The sequence below is a fragment of the Schistocerca piceifrons genome, chromosome 1, assembly GCF_021461385.2.
Source record: "Schistocerca piceifrons isolate TAMUIC-IGC-003096 chromosome 1, iqSchPice1.1, whole genome shotgun sequence".
In the NCBI taxonomy this organism is placed as follows: Eukaryota; Metazoa; Arthropoda; class Insecta; order Orthoptera; family Acrididae; genus Schistocerca; species Schistocerca piceifrons.
This window is the reverse complement of record NC_060138.1, coordinates 1,164,920,550-1,164,936,251: the sequence shown is the minus strand read 5'-3', so window position 1 is coordinate 1,164,936,251 and position 15,702 is coordinate 1,164,920,550. Positions and strand designations below refer to the sequence as shown.

The 15,702-nt window shown below is 37.7% G+C and overlaps 1 protein-coding gene across 8 annotated transcripts in view; it reads right to left on the bottom strand.

Annotated features, from left to right (window-relative positions):
- The window catches only part of LOC124781255, a 186,948-nt gene that overhangs the window by 52,498 nt on the left and 118,748 nt on the right, over positions 1-15,702 (bottom strand). For 7 of the 8 annotated variants that reach the window (XR_007015951.1, XM_047253846.1, XM_047253845.1 and 4 more), the window contains one exon: positions 5,597-6,343. Coding sequence is in view for 7 of the 8 variants with exons in the window: in XM_047253846.1 (XP_047109802.1) it covers positions 5,597-6,343 (747 nt within the window). In the remaining variant the exon portion in view is untranslated. The remainder of the gene's footprint in view (positions 1-5,596; positions 6,344-15,702) is intronic. The other variant, XM_047253852.1, reaches the window with a different exon arrangement.

Genomic DNA, 15,702 nt, shown 5'->3' with positions numbered 1-15,702 from the left:
TTGCACAGGATAGAGCAGCAAAGAGAGCTGCATAAAACCAGTCTTCGGACTGAAGATCACAAGAACAACAACAACAAATCAGGTTCATGATGATGTACACACAATTTCATTGATGTTCATACTTATTGTGATATTTGTGTTTAAGTAGGACACTTAGTGAATTTCGAAAATGTTTGCAATGAAAAATAGGGGTCGCTATGCTTTTGCATTTGATGCCTATACATAATATGTTGCTGTGTATGAAATTTAGCTATCATATTGAATTTTCCTTTAGACTTAGGTGGAGATCTCTTTCTATCACTAACCTCAAGGAAATTGATCTTATGTAACACACTCATTTGCAATCTCGTGTGCCAGTGATAAGGCCAGAATGAAATATCCATAACATTCCTCACATTTCATAAACAGCTTGAGGTACTGAAACGTGATTTTCGCGAGTGATAGCACGCAAGGAAGAGAGTATTTTGACATATAGTTTTCAAGCAAAACTTCATTATTTACTGTGTTATTCCAATAACTGCATACTTTTTTGATGAAAGAATGAAATTTTTAAGAGCCATCGATGACTGGAGAAAAGAGAAATGCTATGGGTTTTGGAACAACGTAAGTGAAGACATTACACATTTATTTTTGTACTGTGTTTTTTTCTTAAGCTATTGATCTTACTTGTTCTCAGTTCCTCACTTAATTAAATTAACAAAACACTGTTTCAGAATTCTCCTGCAACTGTGTCTGCACAGTATGTTAATGAGGTGGTGATGTGTAAACTCTGCTGTGTTTTGGCTAAAGAAGCACTTTTTAGAATGGCAAAGAGGGAAATGATGGTTTTACTCAAAATTTGCCACTCATGACGTTTCTCTGAAAAGTTACAAATGGTTCACAAGTCTGGCAAAAATAAATCATTGCTTCTTTTACATTTTCAGCACAATTCTTTTCAGATACTAAACAAAGCAGAGGAGGCAATAGATCTATTTGGATGGTCACCATGCAGGTGGAGGGGGAAGAAGGGGGGAGGGTGGGGGGTGGGGCTGCACTTAATATTTACAAAAAATATGAGCAAAGGCTTCAGTTAGAACAGCATTTGCCTTCCAGCACACAGACTGCCTGCCCACAACCCCCATCACTACCGCTCTCCCAATGCCTGTCCTGCCGAAAGCGCATCTACCGGCCACATTATTCTGCGTGCACTCTATTAACAGTTCACTACTTATTTTACTTTGTCTGGGCAGTCTTTGTTTGTCCTGCTTCCATGATGCTCTTGCATTAATTGTGATGGTGTTTTTATTTTATACAGCTATGCAAAGTAAAATAGTTGCTGCGCAACATCTGAGACGGCGTAAGGGACTTATGTTCATTATTTTTTGTGGGGCTGTTGTATTAAGGGACAGTCTTTACTGGGTACAGAAAATATTTTATTGTATTTGCTATCTGTCCATTCATTTAGCATGTCAGGGGGTTGGAAAATCTCTCGACTATATATTTCTACTGCTTCTAGTGAGTTGAGTTTTGTGCCTGAAGGTTGTCCATGTCAGATCATGAGATCTTTATTGATGTTTGGAAGGCTGCATTTCCTGTCACAAAGGTGAATGGCCATTCCAGATTTATGATGTACATTTAAATGTTAAGTTGGCATGTGTTCATCACATTGTATGGTAAATGATCTGCCTGTCCTATCTACATAAAAACTGGGACAGACAGGGCATGTGATCTTGTAACAACCTGGTTGTGTCTGTTTGTCAAGTTGGTTGCAACTGTGAGGAAGGACAGGTTTCATTTATATATATATATATATATATATATATATATATATATATATATATATATATATATATATATATATATATTTTTTTTTTTTTTTTTTTTTTTTTTTTTTGCGTAGTAGCCCATATCTTTTGAACTGACGTGCAGTTTCATAAGAGGCTCTTGCAATGAGTAGAATATTCAAATATTTTTTGGGTTTAGAGTCTGTTGGTAACAAGAATTAAATTATTAATTTTTTCTAACTGGTTAGACTTATGACCATCCTGAGATTTTTGTCACTTTCATGTAACTCTGTTTGGAAAGGGTTTAGCCTGTTTTGGTATTAACAATACAGCCTAAAAAAACTACTATTATATCTTCATACAAACAAGTGCAATTCATCTTTTTTTATGTGATGTCAGTGGATTTTAACATAAATTAATCATCAGAGACTGTATTTTGTAACAAAAAACAAACACAGGACCCCTTTCAAGCACACACAACTTCAGGTTAGACTTCAGAACTACAAGTTCCTTCTTTAGAGAGGAGAGGGTGATTGGAAGGGGAAGATTCAAAGGAAAGGCAGGCCACTACTGACCTGCTCTTCCTATTTAACGTGCCCCAACACATCCCTCTCTCCTCCCTCATGAACGTACCAGTAGTTCCGGAAGCCAGGTAGTGTTTGTCTTTTACTTTTATGTGGATCTATCGGTAGGACTACACACTTCGCCTACTGAAGGTAAATTCTAGTCAGCAGTTCTGTCTCATGATTTACAAGTTTTCTCAACTGAAGTTTCCTTTGACAAACTGGAGTCAATGTTTACCTATTACACAGACAAAATAATGCAAAAAACCACTACTGATATTGTTTATCATCTAAGAAAGGAGCAAAATCAGTTAAGAAACTAACAAGGAAAGTATTTGCATCGAACATGCACATCTGTAGAAATTTTTATTACAGGACCATTATGTACCTCTCAATGAGCTGGTGAGTGTCATTTTTCTGAAGGACTGCAAACATGCTCTAGATTTCACTGCAGAAGCCAAATGTAAAGCTGATATCTAAACTATAAATGCAGTGAGTACTTTCAATAAAATGCTCAAAGCAATATGAATCACTACAAAACTCACAGTGAAGAGAAGCCCGCTGATCACATATCATAGCGGCACATGCTATAATATCAGTGCTCAATGCCATGTCAATGACACTTCTGAAGCAGTCCACAGTTTTACCAATATCGTAGCCATTATTCTGCCACATGTAATGAAGTACTGGTCTATATATTTCTGCAGATAATTGATTGTAATTGATAGACTGGATTTTCACGATAATGAATCTATAGTGCAATTCTGGATGCATGTTCCTGGGATGTAGTTTAAGAAAGTCTGTCATTCCCTTGGCATACATTTTATACTGCCTGACGAAATACGTGTCCAGAGGTCGTGCATGTATTGTATGTTTAGGTGGAATGATTTTTAAAACTACATCTTTTACGCCCAGACCAGGAGTCACAAAGTACTACTGACTTTGTCAGCAAATGTGGATTCAAAACCAATAGGAAAAACACCTTCTTATGTTGTTTCGTTGTCTTCCTGCTCACACTTGCTTCTACAAAGACATTTGGAGGGACAATTTTTCTATTTCTGTTGATACATGGGATCAAATCTTTCCATTTGGTTCTTGGAAGCATGTATAGATTTTGTCTGCCAATTATCTGTCCACTGACACAGCAACATCATCATGTAGCTGCTTGTTGCATTGTTAACTGATTGCAACACTGAGACAAAGTTTCTCTTCCCTTTCATGGATAGTGTTCTTTCAGAAGCTCATAGTTCAGCTCATAGTTCAGCTGACTCTGATCACAGTTCCATACAGAACCCATTTGGATGTTATTTGTCATGATATGCACACTGACTTCAGCAACAAATGTTTAAGCTCTCTGGATCATCTCTTCTTCATCGTGCTTATCTTTTCACACTTGGAGCATAGTTATATGCTATGATGATATCCTAATCTCCTTCTTCAAATTAGTAATAAATCGCTGTGACACTGGAAAGTTTGTGCACCTGAGATTTCTGGCTACATGCAATGCCCGATGTTGTAAATGCCAATAATGAATAGAAGAAATGCATTCTACGCTTCATAAAACTTCACCGTAACATGCAGCTTGATGATATTGAACTGCAGCATACTATTTCCTTTGAAAACTGTATTGCCTTTTCTTTTCTTCACCACACAGTCCAATATGTTTTATATCACTTTTAACTTTCAGTTTAGAGTATCTTTTCAGGTGGTTGTCAAATATGTCAAAACCTCTGACACAATGGCCATCATCATAAATGTTCTCTAGCGTGTTATCATCAAACACTGTGATAACACATTTGATTTCAAACTTCTTATCAGGAGAAGGTTCGAATTCACATTCACTGCTTCCATTGCCTCTTCTCAAACTTGCCACATCACTACTGCTTGCAGTGAGGTGTTCGTCATTATCATCACTAGCACCATAATTATATTACAGGAATCTGTAACTGAAGGCATCCATTCTTGAAAAATAAACTGCAAACAGCTGTTGTACAATCCTTTAATAGTACTATCGGTTTCACAATGTTGAAGTTCCATCTTCAGGTACACCTAAATAAAGAAGAACAGCACATGTGGAAATTAAAAATGTTAATAGTTAGTAATAAGATGTAAATAAGAATTTTTGTTTTAAAGGCTGACCGGAAAGGATGCAATATGTGTCAGTGAGAACCATCATGGCCAGTTGCTGGCAGAATACTGAGCATACATGTGAGTAACAAGTAAACAGGCATGCATGGCTTACTTGGAAGAAATGGACAGTGCATGAAACTGTAAAGAATTTGATTAAGAATTTTGGTAGGCTTTGTTAAAATAGAGATACATCATTAAAAGAAAGTGCAGTAAAATGACTACTGAAATATAAAATGGCTCAACTAGTTACATTGTAGACAATCAAATTTGGAGGGTACATTAAAGTGCTTCAACTCAGTTGGGCTATTTAGAATAAATTCTGTACGATACTTCCTACTTCGCACAATCTCAGTCTCTTCTAATATATTTAAAGTATGGCCTTCGGCTGGGAATGTAACATTTTTAAGTTATTTGAAAAGTAAGTGATAGTGTGGTTCTGTTCTCTTATGGGTACACAACGCTGATCTGGAATTTGTCAGATTTAGGTGCTATCACAATCTGATCCTGAAACTCTTAACTATCTGTTCTGTATACTGCATCGACATTGTGGGGCTGATAGTACTATTAAAGGATCAGACAACAGCTGTTTGCGGTTTATTTTTCAAGGCTCATTATTATGTATAAGTGTTAAAGCAGTGATAATATTTTTACTATAATAGATAATAGAAAACATGTGAATGATTCACCTTGTACACTAATATCATTTTCAGAAAGAAGAGTTTGTCACAACTTCATCTCAACCAGTCACAGTAAATTAGTAGGGCTGATTACCAACTACTGACCCAGCTGATGTTTCACTACACAAACAACTTCAAAAATACAACTTAACACACACATTGTGCCCTCTCTACTGGCACAGCAGCAGGCAAAGGTCGAATTCGGCATGGCATACTCAGTGGCGTCTAATGGATGACTGCAGAGATTTGCACACAAACGAATATGACTGGTTTAAAAAGGGACCTTTAAATGATCCCTTAAAGGATTGTGGAGTAAATGTGTTTGCTCAAGCCCAAATACCTTCCTTGTGAGTTGGAATTGTAGTATATTATCGGCCATCTATCAGAGAGATAAAATTGAGCCATTAAATTGACTCATGCTACCACACATTCCTACATGAGTTAGTAGTGCATTACAACTTACCTCGACACAATTACCCAAGGTTTGGCTGAATTCATGTAGAGAGGATTATTGTTCATATATTGCATAAATCTTCTTTTGTGGTCCAGTATACATTCTAATTCTGCTGCAGGTATTTTCAGTGACACTACATTTTGAGTAATCTCTGTATTAATTTTATTTATTGTGTCTGACGGCTCAGACCCATTTCCTTGATGCTCTGTATGAGTCTCTGGTTCGGACATACTGTTTAAATGCTTGGGGCTGGAGTCTTGACCTGATACAGTAGTTGGTCCTAGCAAATAAGAGTCATTTTCATTTGCGTACGTTGTCATTTTCTCCAAATTTAATGTGTTATCTGGTGGATCTAACATAACAGATTTCTTTCCTTCCAGTTCAGTAACATCTGTAGTGAATGTCTCTTTCAAAGGCTTAGGTCCAGTATCGTGTGTATGGTTACAGCCTTTTGTATATGTTACCATTTTCTCCAAGTGCAAAGGTTCAAATGAACTTCGCAGTGGCAAAGAGACATCCTGTGAATAATCTTTCATGGGAGATTGACGGGTATGCTCAACTGGAAACATCACCTGATCATCTTGAATATTTTGGACAGGCCCTGAATCAATCAGAACATTGCAAACATTATTCCCAAACTCTTTTTCTGTATGCCTACTTGCCTGTGAGGGTGTATACCCTTCAGTTCTTCCCCCAGAAATTTTGTCTGATTCTTCAAATGGAGGGAGAATTATCAGCTTCACATTACTCCTTGCCCTGTAACAAAATTATTCATATAAATTTCATTTTTACCATACAAATTAAGATTTTGTGCGTGTTGTGAGAGAAATATGGGGAATAACAATTATGGACCCCACCAGTGAAACTGAGTTTTACTCCAGTTGAGGCTTGCATATGTACTAGATACGGAAAAAGAGTCACTATATATATATATAAAATAGAGGGAAACATTCCACGTGGGAAAAATATATCTAAAAACAAAGATGATGTGACTTACCAAACGAAAGCGCTGGCACGTCAATAGACACACAAACAAACACAAATATACACACAAAATTCTAGCTTTCACAACCAACGGTTGCTTCGTCAGGAAAGAGGGAAGGAGAAGGAAAGACGAAAGGATGTGGGTTTTAAAGGAGAGGGTAAGGAGTCATTCCAATCCTGGGAGCGGAAAGACTTACCTTAGGGGGAAAAAAGGACGGGTATACACTCGCACACACACACATACCCATCCACACATATATACAGACACAAGCTGCTTGTGTCTGTATATGTATATCTATATATGTGTGTGTGTGTGTGTGTGTGTGTGTGTGTGTGTGTGTATACCCGTCCTTTTTTCCCCCTAAGGTAAGTCTTTCCACTCCCGGAATTGGAATGACTCCTTACCCTCTCCTTTAAAACCCACATCCTTTCGTCTTTCCCTCTCCTTCCCTCTTTCCTGACAAAGCAACCGTTGGTTGCGAAAGCTAGAATTTTGTGTGTATATTTGTGTTTGTTTGTGTGTCTATCGACGTGCCAGCGCTTTCATTTGGTAAGTCACATCATCTTTGTTTATTTCCTTATACACAAATATTCCGCACGTCCAGGGCCTCGCTGCGATGGAGCACATCCTTTCATGCCAATCACCTGCCACCCTACCTAAAACCTCTTTCCTCATTACGTTAGCCAGCTTCATCCTGACCCACAACTTCTTCACTTTTGAAGGCCAGACATACCAACAATTAAAGGGAGCAGTCATGGGTACCAGGATGGCCCCCTCGTACGCCAACCTATTCATGGGTCACTTAGAGGAAGCCTTCTTGGTTACCCAGGCCTGCCAACCCAAAGTTTGGTACAGATTTATTGATGACATCTTCATGATCTGGACTCACAGTGAAGAAGAACTCCAGAATTTCCTCTCCAACCTCAACTCCTTTGGTTCCATCAGATTCACCTGGTCCTACTCCAAATCCCATGCCACTTTCCTTGACGTTGACCTCCATCTGTCCAATGGCCAGCTTCACACGTCCATCCACATCAAACCCACCAACAAGCAACAGTACCTCCATTAAGACAGCTGCCACCCATTCCACATCAAACGGTCCCTTCCCTACAGCCTAGGTCTTCATGGCAAACGAATCTACTCCAGTCCGGAATCCCTGAACCATTCCACCAACAACCTGAAAACAGCTTTCACATGCCGCAACTACCCTCCCGACCTGGTACAGAAGCAAATAACCAGAGCCACTTCCTCATCCCCTCAAACCCAGAACCTCTCACAGAAGAACCACAAAAGTGCCCCACTTGTGACAGGATACTTTCCGGGACTGGATCAGACTCTGAATGTGGCTCTCCAGCAGGGATACTACTTCCTCACATCCTGCCCAGAAATGAGATCCATCCTTCATGAAATCCTCCCCACTCCACCTAGAGTGTCTTTCCGCCGTCCACCTAACCTTCGTAACCTCTTAGTTCATCCCTATGAAATCCCCAAACCACCTTCCTTACCCTCTGGCTCCTACCCTTGTAACCGCCCCCGGTGTAAAACCTGTCCAATGTACCCTCCCACCACCACCTACTCCAGTCCTGTAACCCGGAAGGTGTACACGATCAAAGGCAGAGCCACGTGTGAAAGCACCCACGTGATTTACCAACTGACCTGCCTACACTGTGAAGCTTTCTATGTGGGAATGACCAGCAACAAACTGTCCATTCGCATGAATGGACACAGGCAGACAGTGTTTGTTGGTAATGAGGATCACCCTGTGGCTAAACATGCCTTGGTGCACGGCCAGCACATCTTGGCACAGTGTTACACCGGCCGGGTTATCTGGATACTTCCCACTCACATCAACCTGTCAGAACTCCGGAGATGGGAACTTGCCCTTCAGTATATCCTCTCTTCTTGTTATCCGCCAGGCCTCAACCTCCGCTAATTTCAAGTTGCCGCCGCTCATACCTCACCTGTCTTTCAACAATGTCTTTGCCTCTGTACTTCCGCCTCGGCTGACATCTCTGCCCAAACTCTTTGCCTTTACAAATGTCTGCTTGTGTATGTGCGGATGGATATATGTGTGTGTGTGTGTGTGTGTGTGTGTGTGTGTGTGTGTGAATGAGTGTATACCTGTCCTTTTTCCCCCCTAAGGTAAGTCTTTCCGCTCCCGGGATTGGAACGACTCCTTACCCTCTCCCTTAAAACCCACATCCCTTCATCTTTCCCTCTTTCCTGACGAAGCAACCGTTGGTTGCGAAAGCTTGAATTTTGTGTGTATGTATATGTTTGTTTGTGTTTCTATTGACCTGCCAGCGCTTTCGTATGGTAAGTGTGTGTGTGTGTGTGTCTATATATATATATATATAGTAGAGGGAAACATTCCACGTGGGAAAAATATATCTAAAAAGAAAGATGATGAAACTTACCAAACAAAAGCGCTGGCAGGTCGACAGACACACAAACAAACACAAACATACACACAAAATTCTAGCTTTCGCAACCAATGGTTGCCTCGTCAGGAAAGAGGGAAGGAGAAGGAAAGACAAAAGGATATGGGTTTTAAGGGAGAGGGTAAGGAGTCATTCCAATCCCGGGAGCGGAAAGACTTACCTTAGGGGGAAAAAAGGACAGGTATACACTCGCGCACACACACACATATCCATCCACACATACACAGACACAAGCAGACATTTGTAAAGGCCAAATGTCTGCTTGTGTCTGTGTATGTGTGGATGGATATGTGTGTGTGTGCGCGAGTGTATACCTGTCCTTTTTTCCCCCTAAGGTAAGTCTTTCCGCTCCCGGGATTGGAATGACTCCTTACCCTCTCCCTTAAAACCCATATCCTTTTGTCTTTCCTTCTCCTTCCCTCTTTCCTGACGAGGCAACCATTGGTTGCGAAAGCTAGAATTTTGTGTGTATGTTTGTGTTTGTTTGTGTGTCTGTCGACCTGCCAGCGCTTTTGTTTGGTAAGTTTCATCATCTTTCTTTTTATATATATATATATATATATATATAATGGAAGGAAACATTCCACGTGGGAAAAATTATATATAAAAACAAAGATGAGGTGACTTACCGAACAAAAGCGCTGGCAGGTCGATAGACACACAAACAAACACAAAAACAATTTTTTTTGTGTGTGTGTTTGTGTTTGTTTGTGTGTCTATCGACCTGCCAGCGCTTTTGTTCGGTATATATATATATATATATATATATATATATATATATATATATATATATATATATATATATATATATATATATATATATAATAGAGGGAAACATTCCACGTGGGAAAAATATATCTAAAAAGAAAGATGATGAAACTTACCAAACAAAAGCGCTGGCAGGTCGATAGACACACAAACAAACACAAACATACACACAAAATTCTAGCTTTCGCAACCAATGGTTGCCTCGTCAGGAAAGAGGGAAGGAGAAGGAAAGACAAAAGGATATGGGTTTTAAGGGAGAGGGTAAGGAGTCATTCCAATCCCGGGAGCGGAAAGACTTACCTTAGGGGGAAAAAAGGACAGGTATACACTCGTACACACACACATATCCATCCACACATACACAGACACAAGCAGACATTTCTGCTTGTCTGCTTGTGTCTGTGTATGTGTGGATGGATATGTGTGTGTGTACGAGTGTATACCTGTCCTTTTTTCCCCCTAAGGTAAGTCTTTCCGCTCCCGGGATTGGAATGACTCCTTACCCTCTCCCTTAAAACCCATATCCTTTTGTCTTTCCTTCTCCTTCCCTCTTTCCTGACGAGGCAACCATTGGTTGCGAAAGCTAGAATTTTGTGTGTATGTTTGTGTTTGTTTGTGTGTCTATCGACCTGCCAGCGCTTTTGTTTGGTAAGTTTCATCATCTTTCTTTATATATATATATATATATATATATATATATATATATATATATATATATATATATATATATATAGAAGGAAACATTCCACGTGGGAAAAAATATATCTAAAAACAAAGATGATGTGACTTACCAAATGAAAGCGCTGGCACGTAGATAGACACACAAACAAACACAAACATACACACAAAATTCTAGCTTTCGCAACCAACGGTTGCCTCGTCAGGAAAGAGGGAAGGAGAGGGAAAGACGAAAGGATTTGGGTTTTAGGGGAGAGGGTAAGGAGTCATTCCAATCCCCGGAGCGGAAAGACATACCTTAGGGGGAAAAAAGGACGGGTATACACTCGCACACACACACATATCCTTCCACACATGGTATATATATATATATATATATATATATATATATATATATATATATATATATATATATATAAAAATTCAAAGAAGTGACAATAAAGCAAACTAATGAAAGAGAAAATTTTTCAACTATTTACTGCAAGACATAAGACATATTATCAAAAGGGTTTCCAGGTTGCTATGACAAAGTGTTAGTAATTGCAGAAAACTAAACAGTTAAAGTTTCTTGCTTTCTGGTCCAACCGAACGGCTGATTAACTAAGAATTTGAAGATAGTGACAGGACACTAATAGTAGTTCAAATAGTGGTGAGGGGAGTGAGTGAAGTATTAAATAGTTATGAAGAAGATGAAGTATATGCATTTATTTATAATGATGATGAAAATATGTTGAGTAAAAAAAATTAATGAGATATGTAAAGACAGTGATGATAAGAGTGTTCGGAAATGCAGGAGTTGGAAGGGAAGAAGGTTATGCTATGCATTACTTAACTGTTACTCAAAATAAATTTGGTGATCAAGGCTACAGTTTTTCTAATGATGGAATTAATGAGGATTTGTTGCATGAAGGAGACATGGAGGTAAGTAACAGTGAAGTATACCATCCTGTGATTTTGGCTAATGTTCAACACTTGTTAAATGTTTACTAGACAGTGGACGTGAACGAAATGGAATTTGCCAAATGTTTGGCGAGTTGTTTAAAGACAAAGAAGGGGTAGTAATAATGCAAGTTTCAGGAATTAGAATTATGGGTGCTGTTGGGAAGGTGGCCAAAAGTTGTAGCATGTCAGCAACTGGAATGTAAATTTTTAGTGAAACCTGATCTGGACATAGGTGTCATTTTAGGTACAGATTTTTTGTATAAATGGAATACAAAATATTCATCTTTTGTAGTCCTCCCATCCTCATTGTGTATAATATTACGGTATGTTGATAATTTTTACTTTTGGACCCTCTACTTACAAATGAATGAAACACAAGTTTAGTTGTTGTAGGCATTTCACCTCTTCAGTGACAGCTTTCATGGCTGTTGTCCCACAAGTGCTTTTGTTCCAGTTTCAGCACTCTTCTTCTTCTTATGATTGCCATTTGGAACTTTTTATTTTCAGAGTTCTCAGAACTAGGAACTGAACACATGTTCAGTTCCTAGTGCTGTGAAGTCTGCAAAACAAAGTTCCAAATGGCAATTATATGAAAAAGAACAGCGCTGAAAATGGAACAAAAACACAACATGTAGAAAAACATCCACAAAATCTGCCTATATAGATGTCTTGCAAAGAATAAAGGTGAAACGATTATGGTTTCTTGCTGGAAAATTTAGTTTGGTATATAATGAAAACTTGTATGAAAGTACTTTTCTAGTAAAACGGATAAAGAAAGAAATTATGAGTTAGAGTTTCCATTGAGATATTTAGCTACTGGAAGTGGCATAGATAAATCAGAGAACGACTAAGTAGTATTAAAAATAAAAGAGGAAACTGAAAATATTGACATTGTAACAACTAACCAAATGAATGATCTGGAGAAAGATGTAGTGCAAAATAGTAAATCAATTTCAGATAAAGCTGGCCTAGTGGAAGATTTTGAATGCAAATTTAAATTTAAAGAACATGGGTCTTTTTTAATTAAGACCTACACCATTTTTTTAAAAGAAAAAAAGTCATAAGGATGGAAATAGAGAAAACCCTGGGTTGGGGAATAACTGAAAGGTCAGACAATAGGTACAAAAATCTATTGATAGTAGTTGAAAAAAGTGTGGGTGTTAATGAGTTGTTTTGGATGTTAGGAAGTTAAGTGAAATAATAATGAGGGAAAGTTACAGACCAGCTAACACTGATGAATTCCTGGAAAAATTCCATGGCTCTAAATTCCCCATACTTTTGATGTGACTTGTGGTTACTGGAATATTAGTTTGGCTAAAGAATCTTGGCATTATACAGCCTTATCACATGAAGATAAGTATTATCAACATCATGTGGTGCCCTTTGGTCTAAATTTATGTTTCGGTATTCATTGGAGCAATTTATAAAATTTTGGGTAATGAAATACTTAGTGAAGTGACTGTTTAAGTAAACAACATTCTGATTTTTAGTTCTGATTGGTTTGAATGCTGTACAATTTTGGATGGGGCATTTAAACCTATTTACAAAGGGGATATGAATTCAACTTAAGTAAGTCTGAATTTGTCAAGAAATAATTTTAATTTTTAGGACATATAATTAATGAAATTTAATTAAATTAATTTATTTATTTGTGTTCCGTAGATCCAGTATGCAAGAGAATTGCATGCATGTTGAATGAATCATGATTATACATGAGAACAGTAACCTACTTTTAGATGCTGATAGGTAAAAATTGCAATATGTGTAAAGGAACAAAATATGTTAACAGTTACAAGCTTAGGCACATCCTAAAGCAAAACAGAGGTATAAAACAATACAATAATAAATTACAATTAATCTATATTAAGTTATAACTTTTTTGGAAGTGAAGAACATTGTTATTCTGACATACGTCATCATGTTCAGTTACTAAGTGGTAACAGCAAATATTACAAGTCAATGTGCCATATGTGACTTACAATATAGAATTGTTTATGTCAAAGAATTCATCAAGAGAGTAAAAAAAGTGTTCCGGAAGATATTCTTTTCATTTACTTTTAAATTGTGGTGTTACACCAGTAAGATTTTTTATGTCCCTATGATGTGCAATAAACACCTTTTTGCTTGAGTAATGTATACCTTTTTGTACTAGGTCCAAGTTTTTCCCATCCACATGCAAGTTGTGTTTTGACCTTGTGTCATTGTCAAGACAGTCACTGCCAGTTTTGTGCATGGGTAGGTTCTCAACTAAAAAGGAGATATGGGATAGGATATACTGCGAGGTCACTGTTAATATTCTGTGTGTTTTAAAAAGATTTCTGCATGAACGATTTCTACTCACTCCACTTATAATTCGAATTGCTCTTTTCTGAGTGACAAATACTTTATTTTCCATTGGTTGATTTCCCCAAAACATTATGCCATATGGCAACAATGAATGAAAATAGCCAAAATAAGCAGCCTTAACAGGGTCAGTACTTGCAATCGCTGCTATTATACGTAGAGCATAAGCTGCTGAACTAAGTATTTTTCTCAAATGCAGAATATGGCACAACCAATTTAATTTATTATCAATGTGGAGGCCGAAAAATTTAGAAGAATATACTTGATGTATATTTTGAATAATTACAGCTTAGACTTATGTCCTCATGCACTTTCTGACACCCATCCAAATGAATGTACTGTTTTTTAAGTCAGACCATTGCAGGTGAAATATTTATAAAGATCACTGAACACGAAGTGGCAGATGTTGTAATGTCACTGTCAGGCGTTTTTTCAACTAAAAGACGTGTATTTTCTGCAAAGAGAGTAAATTTGATAGTAGCTTTCGTACGGTGTGGAAGGTCATTAATAAGAATAAGAAAGTGCAAGGGGCCCAGCACAGAACCCTGCAGCACCCCTGTACATACTGTTCCCCAACCACATGAGGCTATTGTGCCATCTCCACGATTAAGCGATACCCTCTGCTTTCTATAAATTAGGTATGATTGAAGCCAAATTCCCACTGTGCCACTTAAACCATAATAGACACCTTCTGAAAGGAGGATTTCATGGTTCACACAATCGAAGACCTAGGCTAACTCACAAAATATACCAACTCAAGCTAATCTATTGTTCAGTGCTTCTAAAACCTTATTGGTAAATGAAAATACAGCATCATCAATTGACAATGGCTAAGCGCAGCGCTCCACAATTCTCTTACGTACAAGTTTCTCAAGAATTTTGGAGAAACTTGTTGAAAGGGAAATTGGGCAGTAGTTAGAAGCATCAGTTTTATTTCCTTTCTTGAATAATGGTTTCACACCTGAATACTTTATTCCGTTTGGGACGATATCTTGTTGAAATGATTCATTAAACATTTGGCAAAGAATTACACAAATGGCATTATGAGAATGTTTAAGTACTTTAGAGGAAATATTGTCAAAGCCAGATGAATTTTTGGTTTGCATTTTAGTGATGATCCTTTTCACCTCACTGACAGTAACTGGGGCTATATGCATTTGACTTATTTTGCACAATCCAGATTCTTTCAAAACACGAAGTAACCAAGCACTTACAACTAGTTTTTTTGGAAGCTGTTAGAAAGTCAAGCCCAGGACAACTCAAAGCTAGTGCAGATTTTCCAGCACCTAAAAGCAAAAACAACTAAAAACCATCTTCGATTTATTTGGACACTATCAAAAATATGTGACAGACCAATCCTTTTATCATCCTTGTTTAAGTAATTTATTAAAGAAAAATGTCATATGGAATTGTCCATCTGGATGTGGAGAAGTTTTTCAAAATTTAAAGGAGGAGTTAGTAAATTTTTATACCATCCAGACTTTTTTTTTACCTCTTTGTATGCACACTGACTCAAGTATTTATGGTTTGAGGGTTGAAACATTTAAATTAATAGACTAGATATGGGATAGATCACAAAATAATGGTGTTTGCCAGCAGGACTTCACATGCTCATGAGAAAAATTACATTTCTGAATTGGAAGCTTTGACATTTTTTTATTTCAAAAATTTGAAGGATATCTACTGGGTTACAAGACAACAGTCTACACAGATCGCAAAGCCTAGCAATTTCTGCAACAGCACAGATTCAAGCATCCTACGTTGACCAGATGGGGCATTATACACTGCTGGAAAAAAATGCAACACCCTCAAGGACAAGGTTGTTTCTTTCAACATGTTAGGTGACAGGTAGTTTATTATTATATGAATATATCTCAAATTCAGACCAAATGAAACATGTGTCCCATTAAACGGTGTCCAAACCATCACATAAATACACAGTATACCCCTATCTGGCA